General features: G+C 50.2%; 1 protein-coding gene across 4 annotated transcripts in view; it reads left to right on the top strand.

The window, feature by feature from the left end:
• Positions 1 to 17,510, top strand: part of ACTN1 (actinin alpha 1) — a 95,629-nt gene that overhangs the window by 54,339 nt on the left and 23,780 nt on the right. For all 4 annotated transcript variants that reach the window (XM_033432566.2, XM_033432442.2, XM_004262158.4 and 1 more), the window contains exons 3-7: positions 2,384 to 2,503; positions 10,419 to 10,505; positions 12,300 to 12,387; positions 12,921 to 12,999; positions 16,594 to 16,675. In XM_033432566.2, the coding sequence (XP_033288457.1) occupies positions 2,384 to 2,503; positions 10,419 to 10,505; positions 12,300 to 12,387; positions 12,921 to 12,999; positions 16,594 to 16,675 (456 nt within the window). The remainder of the gene's footprint in view (positions 1 to 2,383; positions 2,504 to 10,418; positions 10,506 to 12,299; positions 12,388 to 12,920; positions 13,000 to 16,593; positions 16,676 to 17,510) is intronic.

The raw sequence follows: 17,510 nt of genomic DNA, 5'->3' as shown, positions 1-17,510 counted from the left end.
TTCCTTTTTAAGGCCAAATAATATTCCATCGTGTATACATATCCCACATTTTGTTTATTCAGTCATCTGTCAATTCACACTTGAGTTGTTCCCACCTTTTGGCTATTGTGAATAATGCCGCTAAGAACATGGTGTACAGATATCTGTTCAAGTCTGTGCTTTCAGTTCTCTTGCGTATGTACCCAGAAGTGGAATTGCTGGGTCCTTGAGTAATTCTATATTTAATTTTTTTAGGAACTGCCATATGTTCTCCTCTGCTTTTTAGAGTGTCTTTCCCGACCTCTCTTCCAACATTTCTTAGTTTAAACAAACCTGGCATTGTTCTTTTTCATTCTTCAAAACTCAGCTTAGGCGTTTCCTCCAGGAAGGCTTCCCTGACTACCACCGCCCCCCACCCCCCACCCCCACTCGTGCTTTGAGTGGCTGCCCTCCTCTGGGCTCCTAGAACAGGCTGTTGATTCCTCTAGTGTGTCATTTGCCATGCAGCAGGATCATTTTTGGCTCATGTGTTTTCTCCCCACTGCGCACTGAGCCCCTTAGGGTGGGGACAGTCTCATCTGTATCCCAAGTGCTTAGACCTGTACTTGGCACGTAGGTGATGCTCAACAAATATTAGAGTGACTGACTGCCCGCTGGACTTTTCTGCATACCCACCAGATGCTCTCACTGAACGGGCCGGCCTGTGCACATCTGTGGGGCGGGGAGAGATTGAGTCACCGAGATGTTGCCTTTTCCTCCTTGAGCGTTTCTGGAGATGGGTAGGATAACAGGAGAAAGGAAGAGGGTGCTCCCTGCAGAGGTCCTCTGAGTGTGGTCCCTGGACCACCCAGCAGAATCAGCAGGACTGCTTGGCCACATGCAGGTTCCCAGCCCACACCCCAGACCTCCTAAATCAGAAACTCAGGAAGCAGGGGAAGGGGACTGGATGTCTGCGGTTAGCAGGTCCTCCTGGTGGTTCTGTGCTGATTGAAGTCCCAGAACCACTATCCTTGCTGCCTCCACTGTCTTGGAGAAGCCCCGTTCCAGCCAGTGTACGTGGCTGGTGGGCTGGCTGGCGAACTCAGGCTTAGCAGGACCTAAGGGCTGGGGCTCTAGGGGGCACGAGGTGCTGCCTCCATCCATCCTATCGGAGGGGAGCCCTGCGGCATCTCATCTGCTCAGGAGGGCGGTAGGGTTCCTTGCCAGAGACGGGGGCAATGGCCACAGCCTTGGGAAAGCCGTGAGCGGAAAGTCTTGATTTAATAATAAAAACCCAGCTGTGCTTCCCTGGGAGCTGCTCGGCCAAATGACATCTGTGGCAGGAATTCTGTTCTCTAGAAGCTGGGGGGCCCCCTGGGGAGTTGGGAGGCCCCCCAGAGAAATGCCGCTCTGACAGGGTGGGCATGGCCCAGCATCAGGGCCACCCTGCCCCTCGAGATCTCTCAGCCAGACTGTCGATGTGCTCGGAAGGGAGCGGGGAGGGCACTGCTGGGCTGGGCTGGAGACCGTGGCAGGTGCAAGGTCCTGAATTTCAGGTCCTAGGATGGTGGTTCTCAGCCTTTTAGGGTCCCTGACCTCTTAGAGACTCTGAACGCTGTGCGCCCCTTCCCCAGATATGGGCACACATGTTGTACATATGCATTTTTCAGATGGTTTCAGGAGGTCCCTGGACACCTCTGGTCTATGCTCTTAACAGGGTGTTTGGAGAACCTGCTCCTCAACACCTGTTTCCCGGCAGCTTCTGACCGAAAAGCCTGAGCAGCAGGGGCTCCCCTGGGGAAGCTGGAGGGGTGGGGTGGGGTGGGGGAGTGGCTGTGGAGTGACGGTGGGGGGTTGACTCAGAGCTGAGCCGAGGGTACCCCTGGGAGGCAGTAACCGGACAAGAGCAGTGGTGCTCAAATGAGAGAGGACTCTGGCAGAGCACAGGGAACTTTTCCAGAATACTCTAGAGTGACCCAGACGCTCCCCCAGGCCAGAACAATCTAGGCTAGGAGTTCGGGGCCTTTGCATATGCTGTTCCTTCTGCCTTGGTCACCATTCCCTGCAGTCTGGGCCTGGCTGCCTCCCACTCAGAGGCCTCCCCTGACCACCTCACAATTCTTTCGCCCTCCTGCCTGCCCTCCTCTGCTGTGTCTCTTTTAAAGCATTTATTTTAAGCATTTACTCTCTGGCTGCTTGTTCATTTATGTGTTTCTCTGATGAAGATCTGTCTCTCCTCCTGGACCATAAGTGTATGAAGGCAGCAAACTGTTCTGTGCACCCCCGCATTCCCAGCACACAGCCAAGTCTTTGGCATATGTTAGGGGCTTGATACAGACTTGTTGAGTGGCTGCAAGCAGTTTAGACCTGAGAAGTCGGAGAATAGCATCTCACTTCCTGTCCCTCCCTCTCGGTCTGTGTTCAGGTGAACGCTTGGCCAAGCCGGAGAGAGGCAAAATGAGGGTGCACAAGATCTCCAATGTCAACAAGGCCCTGGACTTCATAGCCAGCAAGGGGGTCAAGCTGGTGTCCATAGGAGCTGAAGGTGAGTAAGGCCTGCCCCTGGCTGCCCCCCGGAGTGGGATTCTCCCCACCCCACAACTTCCTGCTTCTTTTGGCCTTTTCCAGCCTGACTCGTAGACCCACTCTTATGTCCCACCCACTTCTAGACATCCCTGGGGGCATTTGGAAGTAGGGCTCCCAGCACCTCCATCTGGTCGACCCCGTGGATCCTTCATGTAAAAACAGCACTTTCCATCCAATCTCAGCACCTTGGCAACCCCTCCGCGGAATCCTAGCGCTGTGGGATATACCTATGTGGAATGCCACCTCCCTCTTCCACAGGCCTGGCTGCACTGCACTGTCCCAAGCAGAGAGTTCTGCGGTCTGGGGAGAGCGTGCAGACACTGGCTGGGTGGAGGCAGCCCCCTGCAGGATGGCTGTCTACACGCCTTTAGGAACATTTCTAATATCATTTCCCTGTAGAGCAGCTTCTTGACTCTCTGCCCTTTACTTACAAAAAAATTCTTTATACACCTGAAACCAACACAAGATTGTAAATCAACTTTACTTCAATTTAAAAAAATTGTCTAAACCATTATTAGCATGTTCTTAATGGTTAAAAGGAGGTTGCACAATTTCTTGTGTGCGCTGTGATGGTTCTGAAGGATTTAGGGAGGGTCGTGAGGTGATGAGAATAAAATACCATAACTAGGCCCCGTCAGAACTGTGTCCTAGGGATTCTGCAATGCATTGGGCATCTGCTGTATGGTGCCAGAGATCAGAAGGTGAGTGAGACACCATCTCCATTCATTCACTTCTTCACTGTAGATACAAGCCTGGCTGTGATTACTGATCACTTGCTCTGCAGCAGGTACTGTGCTGAAGCCCTTTGCACCAGTGATCTCATTTCACCCTCACCTATGAGGTGGCTCTAATTATTATCCCCATTTTACAAAAGGAAAATACATGCCTGACAAGATTAACTTGTCCCAAGTCCCATCATCAGCAAGTGGTAAAGCCAGAACTCAAATTCAGGTCTGAGTGACTCCAGAGAAATACCCCAGAGGGTGGCCTTTCCTTGCAGAGGTTGGAGGGTCTTGCTTCAGTAAATCCGTAGGAGCTGATCTCTTCTCCGGTTGATGACTTTAAAGTCCTCTTTTTTTCTAGAAATTGAGGGATTTGATATATCAACATCAAACTGAGAAATTGGAGCACAGCGGTTGGCAGACTGCAGTCCACGGGGTCCAACCTGGCTGACCTGGGTTTTTGTAACTAGGGGAACACGGCCATACCCATTTGTTTACATATCATTGGCTGCTTTCCTGCTACAGGCGGAATTGAATAGTTGCGACAGAGACCATATGGCCTGCAAAGCCGAAAATATTTCCTATCAGGCCCTTTACAGGAAAAGCTTGCTGACCCCTGCCTTACCAGGGACTCAGGCTAGTACTTGAGGCCATCACAGGTGGTGCCTTATGCATCCCACCCCTCAGCTGTGAGGCAGGGATCACGTCTTCTACATCCTTGTGGCCCCAGCTCCTAGCAGCGTGATGCGCACAGTCAGTGCTCAGTAAACGTTCGAAGGGCTTGTGCGTAGCAGGATACTTCGCTCTGTGAGTGGGAAAATAATCGCTGCCTCTTAAGAAGAAAAGAATAGTTTGTTCTCTTAGGGAGGAATCAAGACTTGGCAGAATGGGCTTCCCTGGTGGCGCAGTGGTTGAGAGTCTGCCTGCCGATGCAGGGGACACGGGTTTGTGCCCCGGTCCGGGAAGATCCCACATGCCGCGGAGCGGCTGGGCCCGTGAGCCGTGGCCGCTGAGCCTGTGCGTCCGGAGCCCGTGCTCCGCAACGGGAGAGGCCACAACAGTGAGAGGCCCGCGTACCGCAAAAAAAATAAATAAATAAATAAAAAAATAAAAGACTTGGCAGAAAAAGTTTCAACCAAGCAGGTATGGGAAGCCAAAGAAATTGCCACTCAGGTCGTCTGGTGCAAGCTCAGATGCTCAGTGGAACAGGGAAGTAGAGGACGTATGATGTGGGCTGGGGTGAGCGATAGGGATGAGTGGGGAGAAGAGGGGAGAACATGCCCTTCTAAGCAGGGCAGCTGCCATGTAGATCTGGTCAGTTGTTGCTGTGTTGGAATACTCTTCAAGCATTGCTAGATCTTCCAATTTTTCAAAAGAAGCCAGAAATCCAGATTTTTAGAAAGGAACATTTAACAACTACCTAAAAAAATATATTTGTAAAGACTCTGAATACCAAAGGGGAGGAAGAAAGGAGAAGATGGGCGAGAATAGCACTTGCTGAGTTCCAGATCTGTGGCTGACTAGACAGGATACTTTAACAGGCTTGTCATGTCACCAGCCACATTCTGCAGTCAAGGAAACTGAGGCTCGAAGAAGCTGATGGAATGGAAGTGTGTAGTACAGGCTCTGGGCCAGACTGCTTCCATATGGCAGAGCCAGTAAACCCTGGGGGTTTGGGCTCTGGAGCTGAGGTCTGAAGCTCTCCCATCACCCCAAGGCTTTGCTGCCTCCTCTGCAGGGGCCCAGGACAGAAATTTCATGTCTGATTTTCCTCAGCTCTGAAGTGGCAGGTCAAGCTGGCTGTGTTGTCTCGACAGAGGGGTAAGGAGCAAAGACTGACATGGGTGTGAACGCTCACGACCCCCCTCTGATCTCTGGGGAGTCACCTAACCTAGCTGGCCAGAGTTCTCTAGCTCCTTCGGCACCAGCCTCGCTTCTCAAAAGATTTCTAAAGCCTCCTTAAAATGAGCCATTCCCTACCTTCTCGCTGCCTTCAGGCCAAGCCTTCCCTCTGAGATCCTCCCTCCCGTTTCAAGCTGAAATGATAACCTATATAGGAAAAGAATCTGAAAGAGAATGAATATATGTACATGTATAACTGAATCACTTTGGGGTACACCTGAAACTAACGCAACATTGTAAGTCAACTACACTCCAATAAATTTAAAAAAAGAAAACAAAAAAAAGCTGAGCACCAAGATCATGCCAGGACGGCCGCTCTGCTGAGCCAGGAAACTGGATGAGGCCCTGAATGGGCTTTGTTTATTTTAATGAAGTGAAGCTTACTGCTGTAGACTATAAAAGGCAGTGGAATGGATCACCTGGAAGGAGCCCTCTTGGGGTTGGGGTGGGGGAGATGTTGCCGGTTGTTCTGGCTGGGGTGCCCTGGGGACCAGGCCCAGCCCAGGTGAAAGGCCCCAGACCTTTGAAGGGTTATCACGTGGGCAAGGTCTCGACTCTGACTGACTCTGACATGCAGAACCAGGCCCGGAAGGGAGACCCTGTGGGCAGGCTGACTGTGGATAACATACAGAACCTCAGGGGATGCAGTGGGTGCTCTGGGAAAGGTACGGGCTCCCTGCCCCCAAAGATGGAGGCCAGGGGCAAGAAGCATCCACACCGCGGCAGGGGTTAGAATAGATCCTTGGGATTTCTTGTGTGATACTTGATTCTAGAATGTCTAGACTTCACGGGGTTGGGACTTGACGTGGGTGAGTGGTGGGATTTAACCAGGTGAGGGCACCTGAGAAGGATTTTTCCTTTGAAGATCTTGAGGCAGGGAAAGCTTGATGGCTTTGGGCGCTAGAGCTTGGGGGTGGGCTCGAAGATTTAGCATCTGTCCTTAGGATGGAGGGGGCGGCGGGTGCAGTAGCTAAACCCAATGGTCTTGGGAGGTGGTGACCCCCAGGGTTCTAGTTTCTATCACGTGGAGTTCCTTCGGCATCATTCATTCCACCGTCTGAATACTGCTCAGTGACTGCCTCCCCGGACTGGGGCCAGGGGCCAGGCAGGTTCTGAGTAAAATCAGGATGTGAACAGCTTCACAGGTAGCTGTGGTCTAGGAATGGCTTCTTCCCACAGCCACAGCGACACTGCTTTTTTGGTTTGGCTTGGTTTTTTAAAGATTGTTTTGATGTGGGCCATTTTTAAAGTCCTTATTGAATTTGTTACAATATTGCTTCTGTTTTATGTTTTGGTTTTTTGCCACAAGCCACGTGGGATCTTAGCTCCCCAACCAGGGATCGAACCCACACCCTCTGCATTGGAAGGCAAAGTCTTAACCACTGGACCGCCAGGGAAGTCCCAGACATTGTTAATCTAGTGTCGTGGTTTTTCCCCCAGGGGCCCAGTTGTGGCCTTGGAACCCTTCTTTTGGACCCAGCATTTCAGGCCATATAGATGCCTATGAGATGGGCAGCCTTACTCCAAACAGAGATGCCTGGGGAAAGGATCTACCGTTCTCGGGACCAGGGCAGGAGAGCCCTCTGGGGAGGGTTACACTCTGAGGGTGTGTGGGGAAGCAGGTGGGCCCTGGGGATGGGTGGTACATGGGCTGTTAACTGTACACACACCACTCTCTTTGCCTGTCCTTGGCCCCTCTTTTTTCTGGAGTGAAACTGCTTCTTTGGTAGGAGTTAGAATTCAGTAAGCAACACCCCCAGGGCTTGGGTGTTTCTGTGGAAGGAGGAGAGACGTAAGTAGGCAAGACCCAGAGAAGAAGCTGCCTTGTCTTCCTTGGTGCTGGGAGGACACTGAGCTCAAGGTCAGCAGGAGGCTGGGATTTTTTTTTTTTTTTTGCAGTATGTGGGCCTCTCACTGTTGTGGCCTCTCCCATTGCGGAGCACAGGCTCCGGACGCACAGGCTCAGCGGCCATGGCTCACGGGCCCAGCCGCTCTGCGGCATGTGGGATCCTCCCAGACCGGGGCATGAACCCGTGTCCCCTGCATCGGCAGGCAAACTCTCAACCACTGCGCCTCCAGGGAAGCCCGGCTGGGATATTTTGATCTTCACACATGGGGCAGCTGGGGGTGGGGACACTGGCCCCAAGTCATTAAAAACTTGTGAACATCATTTTTAATTATGTTCTAATTGTGTATTTGGTGAGCACAGCTGTGCTCTGTTCCAGACCTGGGTGCAGTCCTGGAGGAGCCCAAGTGCTCTTATGTTCTCTGCCCGCTCGCCCACCTGTGGTTAGTGTCCTCTAGTGTCCTATTCATTCATTCATTCATGTGTTCATTCATTCAACAAATGTCGATGGAGGGCCTTTTCTGTGTCAGGGACAATGCTGGGCTCTTAAGCAGTGATGCAAAACAAAAAATCTTTACCCTCAGGGAGCTTACGTTCTAGAAGAGGGAGAAGAAAATATATATGTCGGTTGTAGAAAAGTAAAATGGGAGGTCCAGGAAGGTCTCAGTGAGAAGATGAAGGGTGAGTGGAAACAGGAGGGAGGTGAGGGGTATCCCAGGACCAGGGAGAGCTGCAGGGAGGCCGTGTGACTGGAGGGGTAGAGGGAGGAGGGGTCCCAGAGGCCCCACCAGCCACTGCCTTTGGCTCCGAGTGGAGGTTTTGAGCAGAGAGGTGACAAGTCTGGGGATTTGCTCAGTCATGCCTCGTACTTTGCACCTCCACAGGGTTTCCAGTGTGTGGTCATGATAAATACCCTGGCAGCAAGGGCCTTCACAGCAACCTTACTCTGTATTTCACTCCACTGGCTTGGGCTAGAGAGAGAATTTTTTTCTCAAAAAGTTGAGCAACTTCAAGATGCTTGCTCCCTATTGCCACGTTATTTCCCAGAAAGGTGTTTTTTGTTTTTTTAAAAACTTCTAGCCACAGTATGGTAGCCTTATTACCACCCTGGTGTGTGTTTGCTGTTTTTCAACTTTGCTAATTTAATAACTGGGAAATGGTATCTTATAACTTTAATTCCAAGCGAGATTGACATTCTTACAAATGGGTTATTTGTATTTCGTGTTTTGTGAAGTGTATTCATGTCTTTTGCCTACTTATGTATTATGAGTTTAGACTTTTATCAATTTATATAAACACTTTGAACATTACAGATGCAAAACCATTGGGAGTCACAAATGAAAGGGCATTTTAAAAATATCAAACTTTTAGGAACTGGTTCTTTTTTTTTTTTTCAATTTTCCTTGGAGTATAGTTGCTTTACAAGGAACTGATTCTTTTTTTTTTTTTTTTTGCGTTACGAGGGCCTCTCACTGCTGTGGCCTCTCCCGTTGCAGAGCACAAGCTCCGGATGCGCAGGCTCAGCGGCCATGGCTCACGGGCCCAGCTGCTCTGCGGCATGTGGGATCTTCCCAGACCGGGGCATGAACCCGTGTCCCCTGCATCGGCAGGCAGACTCTCAACCACTGCGCCACCAGGGAAGCCCCAAGGAACTGATTCTTGACTGATTAACTGACTCTACTCCCGCTCCCCGCAAGCCTGCTCTGCAAAGTGCAGCTGGCTGTTTTAGTTATTAAGGAGGATGGTCGTATGCTGCTACGTCTCTCTGTCTCTCTAACTCAGGTTCTCTGACTTGGATCATTGTCCTGCGGATGCCTAGGGTTCTGGGAGGGGCATTCAAACCCCCTTCTTTACAGGAAGAGTCACATCCTGTCCCAAGTCTGAAGTGGACACTGTGCTTCCTTTACTCAGCACCCTGATGCAGGTTCAGCAGACTTACCCACTGTCCCCACCAGAAGCTGCTGTGGCCAGGCATCACTGCTCAGTGCCTTCACCTTGCATGCAATTTTGCCCTCCCTTTTGAGGAAGGGGATGAGATCTTAATTTCCTTAGTGGAATCCACTCTTGTTTAAGGGGTTTGTTTTGTGGGAAGCAAACCCAAATGGATGTGGGCTCAGGGGATTAGGAGTCCCTGGAAGTTGCCCCTTCTTATGGTTTTGTTGGGTCTCCCCTAAAACTAGTGTTGCAGGTAGGAAAAAACGAGATATTCTTTGTATGCCTGAGTCTTAACTGAGAGCACCTCGCCATGGGGCCAGGTTACCATCTTCTGGCCTGGAAGCAGGTGAGGGTAAGGAGTCTGCATTTGATTGTTACCCTTCTCAACCCCCAAGACTATAAATGACTCCATGTCTTAGGCTCCTTGCAGACAGGGCTTATATATCTTTGTATTCCCTGCCTTTGAGTCTGGTACAGAAAAAAAAAAAATTACTTCATAGAATTTATAACATTTTTTAAAAAGTCTAGAAAGTGCTGCTTAGACTGAATTTAGTGGGGTATCTCTTTTTTTTTAAAGATAGATTTTATTCATTTTAAAAAAATTTTTAGCTGCGTTGGGTCTTCATTGCTGTGAGCAGGCTTTCTCTAGCTGCAGTGAGCGGGGGCTCCTCTTCGTTGCGGTGCGTGGGCTTCTCATTGAGGTGGCTTCTCTTGTTGCGGGGCACAGGCTCTAGGCACGCGGGCTTTAGTAATTGTGGCTCGCGGGCTCTAGAGCGCAGGCTCAGTAGTTGTGGCGCACGGGCTTAGTTGCTCCGTGGCATGTGGGATCTTCCCGGACCAGGGCTCGAACCCGTGTCCCTTGCATTGGCAGGTGGATTCTTAACCACTGTGCCACCAGGGAAACCCATAGTGGGGTACCTCTTAATTGTGATCTTGAAGCTGTTGTTTGTTTTTTATTAAAAAATACCCAGCTAGTGGCATCGTGAACTTGATTTGTGAGTTAGTGGATCCTTCCAGTGGCAGTTTATAAACCTTTGTCGGGTTGGTTAATTTCTGTTGCCTGCACTGGCTTTCCAGCTGTGGATGCCTGTTCTGAGAGCTGTGCTTGCCCAGAGGTCCTCAGCTCACAGAGGTGCCAGGACATTTGTGATGGTATAGAAATTCTGTCCCTCTTCTCTGTTAGGCTGGTGGGCACCACTCAGGGTTTAAGACACCCCCTTCTCTGTTGCCTTTCCTGTTGTACCCAGTCGAATTGACCACTCTCCTGGTGCCCCCAAGACACCCCCAAGTAGACTTCCTTCCTGACACCTGTGACATGTAATTGCACTAATTTTTAGACTTCCCTCTAGAAGTGGAGTTTGTGGTCATTGACGTCCTAAGTGGCTCACGGAGTGACATGGGCACTCAGGGAGTGTGGACTCTGTTCCTGCTGAGACTCCTCTTAATGTGTCCTACTGCTGTGTCTGTAGAAATCGTGGATGGGAATGTGAAAATGACCCTGGGCATGATCTGGACCATCATCCTCCGCTTTGCCATCCAGGACATCTCCGTGGAAGGTAGGCCTTCTGCTCTGTTCCGTGCCATCCCCAGGCTTTCACCTCTCCCGTGCCTTCACCATCACGTCTTCCTCCCTGATCCCCGGGGCAACAGGGCCTTGATCATGGGCCACATCCTGGGCCGCTTACCCATCGCTGGCATCTGTGCGCTCTCCTAGTCTACAGGGAAGTAAGAACTGTTTGGAGTGCTGGTCCCCATAGATGTGTTGGCCCCAGAGAAACCCCTCACTTAGAAAGCCCAAGGTTGCTGTGGGGAAGTGTATTGGAGACACCCCACTTGGCTCTTGGGTTGTTAAATCTGAAAGGGTAGGGGAATAGCAGTCAGGAGGGAGTGACAGGAGGGTGAGCGGACACCAGGTCCTCCACTTTGCTCCCATAGCACCCTCTGGTGGCCACCTTGTAGATCTGCAAGGGGCCACCATGGTCTGGGGCAGTGATCTCTCTAAACTTTTGATTTCACACTCCAGCAGTTTTTGAGCTTTATGTCTGATACGTGTGTATTTATTTTGCACTAAATTATATGCATGTATTTCTATGCATATTATAAAACACACCAAACCAAATTTTTTTAAAGATGAGGTGGAGATATTTTAAAAATATTTTTAATTCATTTTAATGGCCTAGAAATCAAATCTTGAAAAGATTTTTGTTCAAAATAATTTTTAATGAGAACAATGTGGATTAAATTGCTTTGTTATGGAAATCTTGGTTTGACACTTGGTGATACAGCAATGTGAAATTCTAAGTTTGGTTTATAGATACCTGGTATTTAGGGCTGAAGTGGTTAAAAAGATACCCTCAGGAGTCACTTAGGGCATGGTGCTTGTTAGTGATAATAGATATAAATCTGGTTTTCAAATAGCTTTCTTGATGAGTTTATTCTTTTGGGTAGACATCTTGTCAGTTCTGATTAAATCGTTTTTTCATCTTGTCATGTGACTGACAAAGAGCTTGAACTAAAAGCAGAAGCGTTAGCTTTGCTGATTTTTTAATCGTTTTCTTGTGCTTGAATTATTATATTATCTTTGCAGGAATTGTTTAACATCATTTTAAAGTCCATTTTGTGAATCGAAAGTAAATGAGATCATCCACAAACCCACTTTACTGAGTACTATAACCCGCAATTCACAGCCATGAACACATGGGGGCGGTGCAGTTTGCAGCCCTCCTGGGCTGGGAGCCTCTGGGGTCCTCTCAGATACCTGCCCTATCTTACTGATACATGTCTGCTTTACACACAGCAACAGTGTTGATCCATGCATTAAATATAAGGAAACCATTTTTTTTTTAGATGAACACTAAATGCAACCGGAAGTCCTAATGCTTTCTTCCCACATGGCTGTGTGCCCTCCACAGGGTACATGGGGCCCCTATCTGAAGATTCATGAATTTCAGATTTCACAGACCAATCAAACCTTCCTCCCCAAAGTGGCCACCTGACATAAGTTGCCAGCTTATTTTGTATTGTTGCCATTTCTTTGCATAAAAGGGAGTGACGGGGAGATATTCTGAAAGTTTGAAAAGCCATTTTCTCAGTATTTAAATGTGTAAGGTGGCCAGTTATGAAACGCTTCCTAGCTTACTTCTATGTTTCTCAAATAAGTTCTCGAACTTTGTCAAGGAAGTAGAATTTTGGCCTGGTAGCAGCAGGGTTGAAATCTAGGGGTCTTTGTGTGGACCCCCTGTGTGAAAGAGCATGGACCCTGTGGTCACAGTGGGACCTCCATGAGCCCACGCCCCTCCCTCCACCAAGCCAGCCATTGACCTCTCTGCCCGTCATTCTCTTCCCCACAGAGACTTCAGCGAAGGAAGGGCTGCTCTTGTGGTGTCAGAGAAAGACAGCCCCTTACAAAAACGTCAACATCCAGAACTTCCACATAAGGTGAGTGGCTGGGGTCTGAGGGACCCTTGCAGAACCTGGGCTGCTTCCCCCAAGGACCCCCTTGGCTGGGTCAGTCTTAGCTCTAGAACAGAACAAAGACACTTGGGGAAGAAGTCGCTTTTCTGGGAAGGGAGTGTCGCCGTTTGATGCCCCCTTCCTCCTGGAGAGGAGCCCTGTCCCTCCTAGCTACTGCCTGATACACCTTTTGTTGATGCCCTTGGAGACCCCCAAGGAGCGTGTCTGGGAAGTTCTAGCCTGGGGCTCTGGAACAGAGCAGACGAGGGCCCTGGACCTTGGGGGCGGGTAGGGTTGGATGTGGCAGGTGTGTCTCAACTTACCAAGCCCCACAGTGTTGTACCCCAGTGCCTGGGATCGTGGCAGGAAGACAGTTCCTTCCCATGGTATCTTCTCCCAGCTCCTGCTCTGAAGGGTTATGTACTCATCTCTGGAAAAAAGAAGACCCCTGCTTAGTGCTTTGCCCCTACCGCTTGGCCCGACTCACCAGCTTGCCCCCCCTTCTCTCCCCCGGGTAGCTGGAAGGACGGCCTCGGCTTCTGTGCCTTGATTCACCGACACCGGCCTGAGCTGATTGACTACGGGAAGCTGCGGAAGGTTCGTGTGCTCACCTGACCCTCCTGCCCCCTCCCCCAGCAGCTCCTACCGACTGGTCCCCCTTGGGTGGGTGGGGGATGGGCAGGACTGGGCCCCCTGTTCTGAGAGCCCATGGCCCAGTGTGAAGTCTCCTTAGACGAGCTGAGGAGACAACCCTTCTAGAAGTAAGAGTAAAACACCTGCTCTATCAGGGCTGCCTGAGTATGTATGTGCATAGCACATAGGTACTTGCTGATGTGCCCAACCTGCCAGGAGAAATATCAGAACCACGAAAGCAATTGTTAGGATGAAGGGATACCAAGTGGCCTTTTCCCCTTCTGTTTTTCTGGGTTGTGCAGGGTGCATATGTTACTTCCATCATTTAAGATATTGCGTATTTTTAGAGACATCTGTCCCAGCCTTGTCCGAGACTTGCTCTACAGTCCTGGGCAGCTTCCCGCCATGATTTGCTTTCCCCCATCGCTGACGTTTGGCTGGGGATTTTAGGGCTGCTTGATTCATCTGTGCTTTTGGTGTGAAGTTGCTGGGGCTTTTCTTGAGCCACAAGATGTCGAGGAACAGACCGGGAGGTGGGAGCTGTGTGTCTAGCCTCGTGATGGTTCTTAGTGTCCGGGCTGGTTAAAGCTGCTGGCCTGACCTGGGAGAGGTCTGTCTGGGACACCGTGACTGTACTCGGCATCCTCCGTCTCAGCCCATCCCAGCACCAGGAGGCCCTGTGGTGCAGACATCCTGGGAGAGGCCACCCATGGAGCCCTCCTTGTGCCCCCGGTATATGGTCTGGAGCTCGGGTTGGAATGTCACCTGTTGGTCCTTGAATCTCTTGGCAAAGGGCTTCTAGGAATGACCGTTCTGGTATTTGTCTCCTTGACCTTGACACTTGGAGAGCTCAGTGTTCAGTGAAGTCCCCCACCTTGCCTCTGTGGCCAAGCAAGGCTTCATGTTGCTGGTGCAGCAGCAGCTCTGTGGCATCTGAACCTCCTTTTGGGGTGTGTGTGGTGGGGTGAACCGCCAAAAAGGATTTGTGAGGGAGGAAAGGAGTAGTTTTCTATCCCCTCCAGAAACCCCAAGCTGGGCCTGAAACTTGAGGCTGGGCCTCTGCCCACCTGGAAAAGCCCACCTGCCAAAGGAGAGAGCCCCGCTGCCTGGCCCTGTGCGTGGCGGTATCCAGGTGTATGTGGACGAGGGTCCAGCTGACCTCTTGGGGGATGGGGGGGGTCCCAGCCCTCTAACTCAGCCACTTTGCAAAGAGAAAAAATATCGATTTGGGAACGCCCCTGACCCACCTGAAAGCTGTGTGGCCAAACCAGACAGGGGCCAAGGTGGGGGAATCCTAGAGGCGGACACTTTCTTTAAAGGTATCATCATCACGTACCACCCTAGCGGTCAGCCGATGCCCTGTGGTGACAGGTGTGCATGTGCCTGTGTCCCTGCTTGGGGGGCCGGGGTGGGCAGCAGCCAGCCAGTGCACAGCTGTTCCTCACCCCCATATAAAGTGGGGTCCGTGCTGACTGTGGCTTTTCAGTCTCGGCCCCCGCCCCACCCCCCGACTCCAGGAGCCTCAGCCTTTTGGGAGGTGAGAGTCCAGGGGCCTTTGTCTCATTCCCGGCCAGCCTCTCCCCACCCTCTGTCCCTCTCTTTGTCTTTTCATTTCTCCCTGTCTCTCTGTGTCTGTCTCCCCTTCTCTTTAATTCAGTAGCAACAGTACAATCCAGAAACAGCACAGACCTGTTCCCACTGAACCATGGATTCTTTCCAGAAAGCACAGAGGTTGCCAGAGCCTCTGGTGCTTGGGAACAGGGGAGAGCCAAGGGCTGTGACCGGGAAGCACTTCCTTCCGGCACCCGCTCTAGGTGGGCGTGGGGGGCCTGGCGGTCCCTGGGAATCGAGGGGGGCAGGTGGGTGTGCACCCGGGGCCTGAGGATGGCCGAGGGCCTGGACGGAAATGACTGTTGCTGCTTGACAGTGGTTTTTTATTATTCTGGAAGCTGTCAGAGACTTTCCCAGAAGGACTCCACCTTCTCTATTTTGAGCAGTTTCTTCCTGAACACGTCCCAGATGAATGGATTTATCCTTTTGTACCCTGTGACTCTCACCTTGGCAAACGCGGAAGCTGAGTGGTAGGCTGACAAAGCCATTTGCTTTGGGTTAGTCTGGGAACCAAGAATCGAGTGGGAGGTCCAGCGAGGAACTCCCCCGACTAAGTTATGGGTTTTTTTCCACATTAAAATTTTTTTTTTATTTGGTAAAATATACATAATTTTTAAAGTACCACTTGAACCATTTTTAAGTGCACAGTTCAGTGGCATTAAGTACATTCACACCGGTGTGCACCCGTCACCACCACCCAACTCCAGAACTCTTCATCTTGCAAGACTAAAATTCTGAACCCTTTAAGCCATCCTTCTCCACTCCCCCTTCCGCCAGTCCCTGGCACTCTACTTTCTGTATCTGAATTTGACCACTCTTGTAGGTGCCTATATAAGTGGCATCATATAATATTTGTCCCTTTGATTCTGACTTAGTTCACTTAGCATAATGTTTTCCAGGTTGTCTATGTTGTAGTATGCCCGTCTCAGGATCTCTTTTCTTTTTACGGCAGAATAATATTCCATATCTATTTATCTGTCAGTGGACGTTTGAGTTATTTCCACCTTTTGGCTATTGTGTATAATGCTGCTGTGAATGTGGGTGTACAAATTATTTGAGTCCCTGCTTTCAATCCTTTGGGGTATAGACCCAGGAGTGGAATTGCTGAGTCATATAGTAGTTCTTTGTTTAACTTTTTGAGGAACCTCCATACTGTTTTCCACAGCAGCTGCACCATTTTACAATCCCACCAACAGTGCACGAGGGTTCCGATTACTCCACCTCCTCACCGATCCCCAATAAGTTTTCTTGAGAAGATAGCAGAGCCAGAATGTAGTCAGAAGACTGTAGCTGTTTGAAGGAGCCCCACATTTCATATGAGCGCCAAAGGGGCTTGAGAGCTCCTAGGCCAACTCTTGAGTAACCGGTGGGGACACTGAGGTTAGGTTACTTACCAGTCCAGCTAGCTGGCTGGTGGTGGAGCTGAAACCAGAAGCCAAGACTGATGGCTCCCAGGCCAGTGCCTGGTCTTAGCTTGCATTTCTTTCTTTCTTTCTTTCCTTCTTTCCTTCTTTCTTTCTTTCTTTCCTTCCTTCCTTCCTTCCTTCCTTCTTCCTTTCCTTTCCTTTCCTTTTTCCTTTCCTTTCCTTTCCTTTTTCCTTTCCTTTTTCCTTTCCTTTCCTTTTTCCTTTTTCCTTTTTCCTTTCCTTTCCTTTCTCTTCTCTAGTTGAGGCAAGCAGGGGCTACTCTTTGTTGCAGTGCTTGGGCATCTCACTGTGGTGGCTTCTCTTGCTCTGGAGCACGGGCTCTAGGTGCGCGGGCTTCAGTAGTTGCAGCACTCAGGCTCAGCAGTTGTGGCTCGCGGGCTGTAGAGCACAGGTTCAGTAGTTGTGGCGCTCTCCGTTGCTCCGCGGCATGTGGCAGTCCCCAGTCTTGGTGATCATCGAGATGGGGGTAGCCAGAGACTTCTTGTGCCTCTCACCCGCCTTCTTCTTCTTCTCCCCCTAGGACGACCCACTTACAAACCTGAACACGGCCTTCGATGTGGCGGAGAAGTACCTGGACATCCCCAAGATGTTGGATGCAGAAGGTGAAAGGCGCTTTCCTTCTGGGCCTTCGGCTCTTCTCCCGGCTGCGGCCAGCGGCCAGGAAGGGCGGGCCCCGCACCTGAGGCCAGAAGGGAGAAGGCTTGGTCTTCATCTGGGGAGCCAGGGGGTCAGTTGTTTCTCAGGGATTCCACAGACAGATTCCCTGAGGTTTGGAGGGAGAAGTGGTAGCTGGTGTCGAAAAGGGCGGCCCGAGCATGGTCCTCAGCTTGGCCTTGGAGTCGGGGTAGGGGGTGCCGGGGTGGAGTGCAGTGGTCCTTTGTGGTTGTAGGGGAGGGAAAAAAAGTTTATTATCATGTGCATCATGGACACACATGGGAGCTTGCAGTGATGAGTAACTCAAAGGGGTGACTTGAGTTTGGGGTCTATATACATACCTGACTTCACAGGGGAAAGGGAGTGGGAGAGAGGGCACTTGTGGAAATACAAATGACTTTTTGGAAAGATGGATGGGCCCTTAGGAGAACAGATGGAAGATATGATAGTTTGTGACAATGTCTGTCAAGTTGTAAGGCCAATTTCAAACATGCAAAAGCAGGGAGAATAATATAATTAGCTTCCCTGTACCCACCATCCAGATAGAACAGTTACTGAGGTTTTGTCACACTTCCTTTTTTTTTCACTTTTGTTTTCTTTGTTGAAATTTTAAAGCAAGTCTCAGACATCACAGCATCTCACTACTACATACTTCAGATTACATACCTTAAAAATAGCAATATTTTCTTATGCAATCATAAAATAATTTTCACATCAAGCAAATTGACAATAATTCTTGATACATCTGCTGCCTGGTTCAGAATCGAATTTCCCCATTATTTC

Source organism: Orcinus orca, chromosome 2, assembly GCF_937001465.1.
Source record: "Orcinus orca chromosome 2, mOrcOrc1.1, whole genome shotgun sequence".
NCBI lineage: Eukaryota > Metazoa > Chordata > Mammalia > Artiodactyla > Delphinidae > Orcinus > Orcinus orca.
The sequence above is the reverse complement of the archived record's forward strand: the minus strand, read 5'-3'. Positions and strand labels throughout refer to the sequence as shown.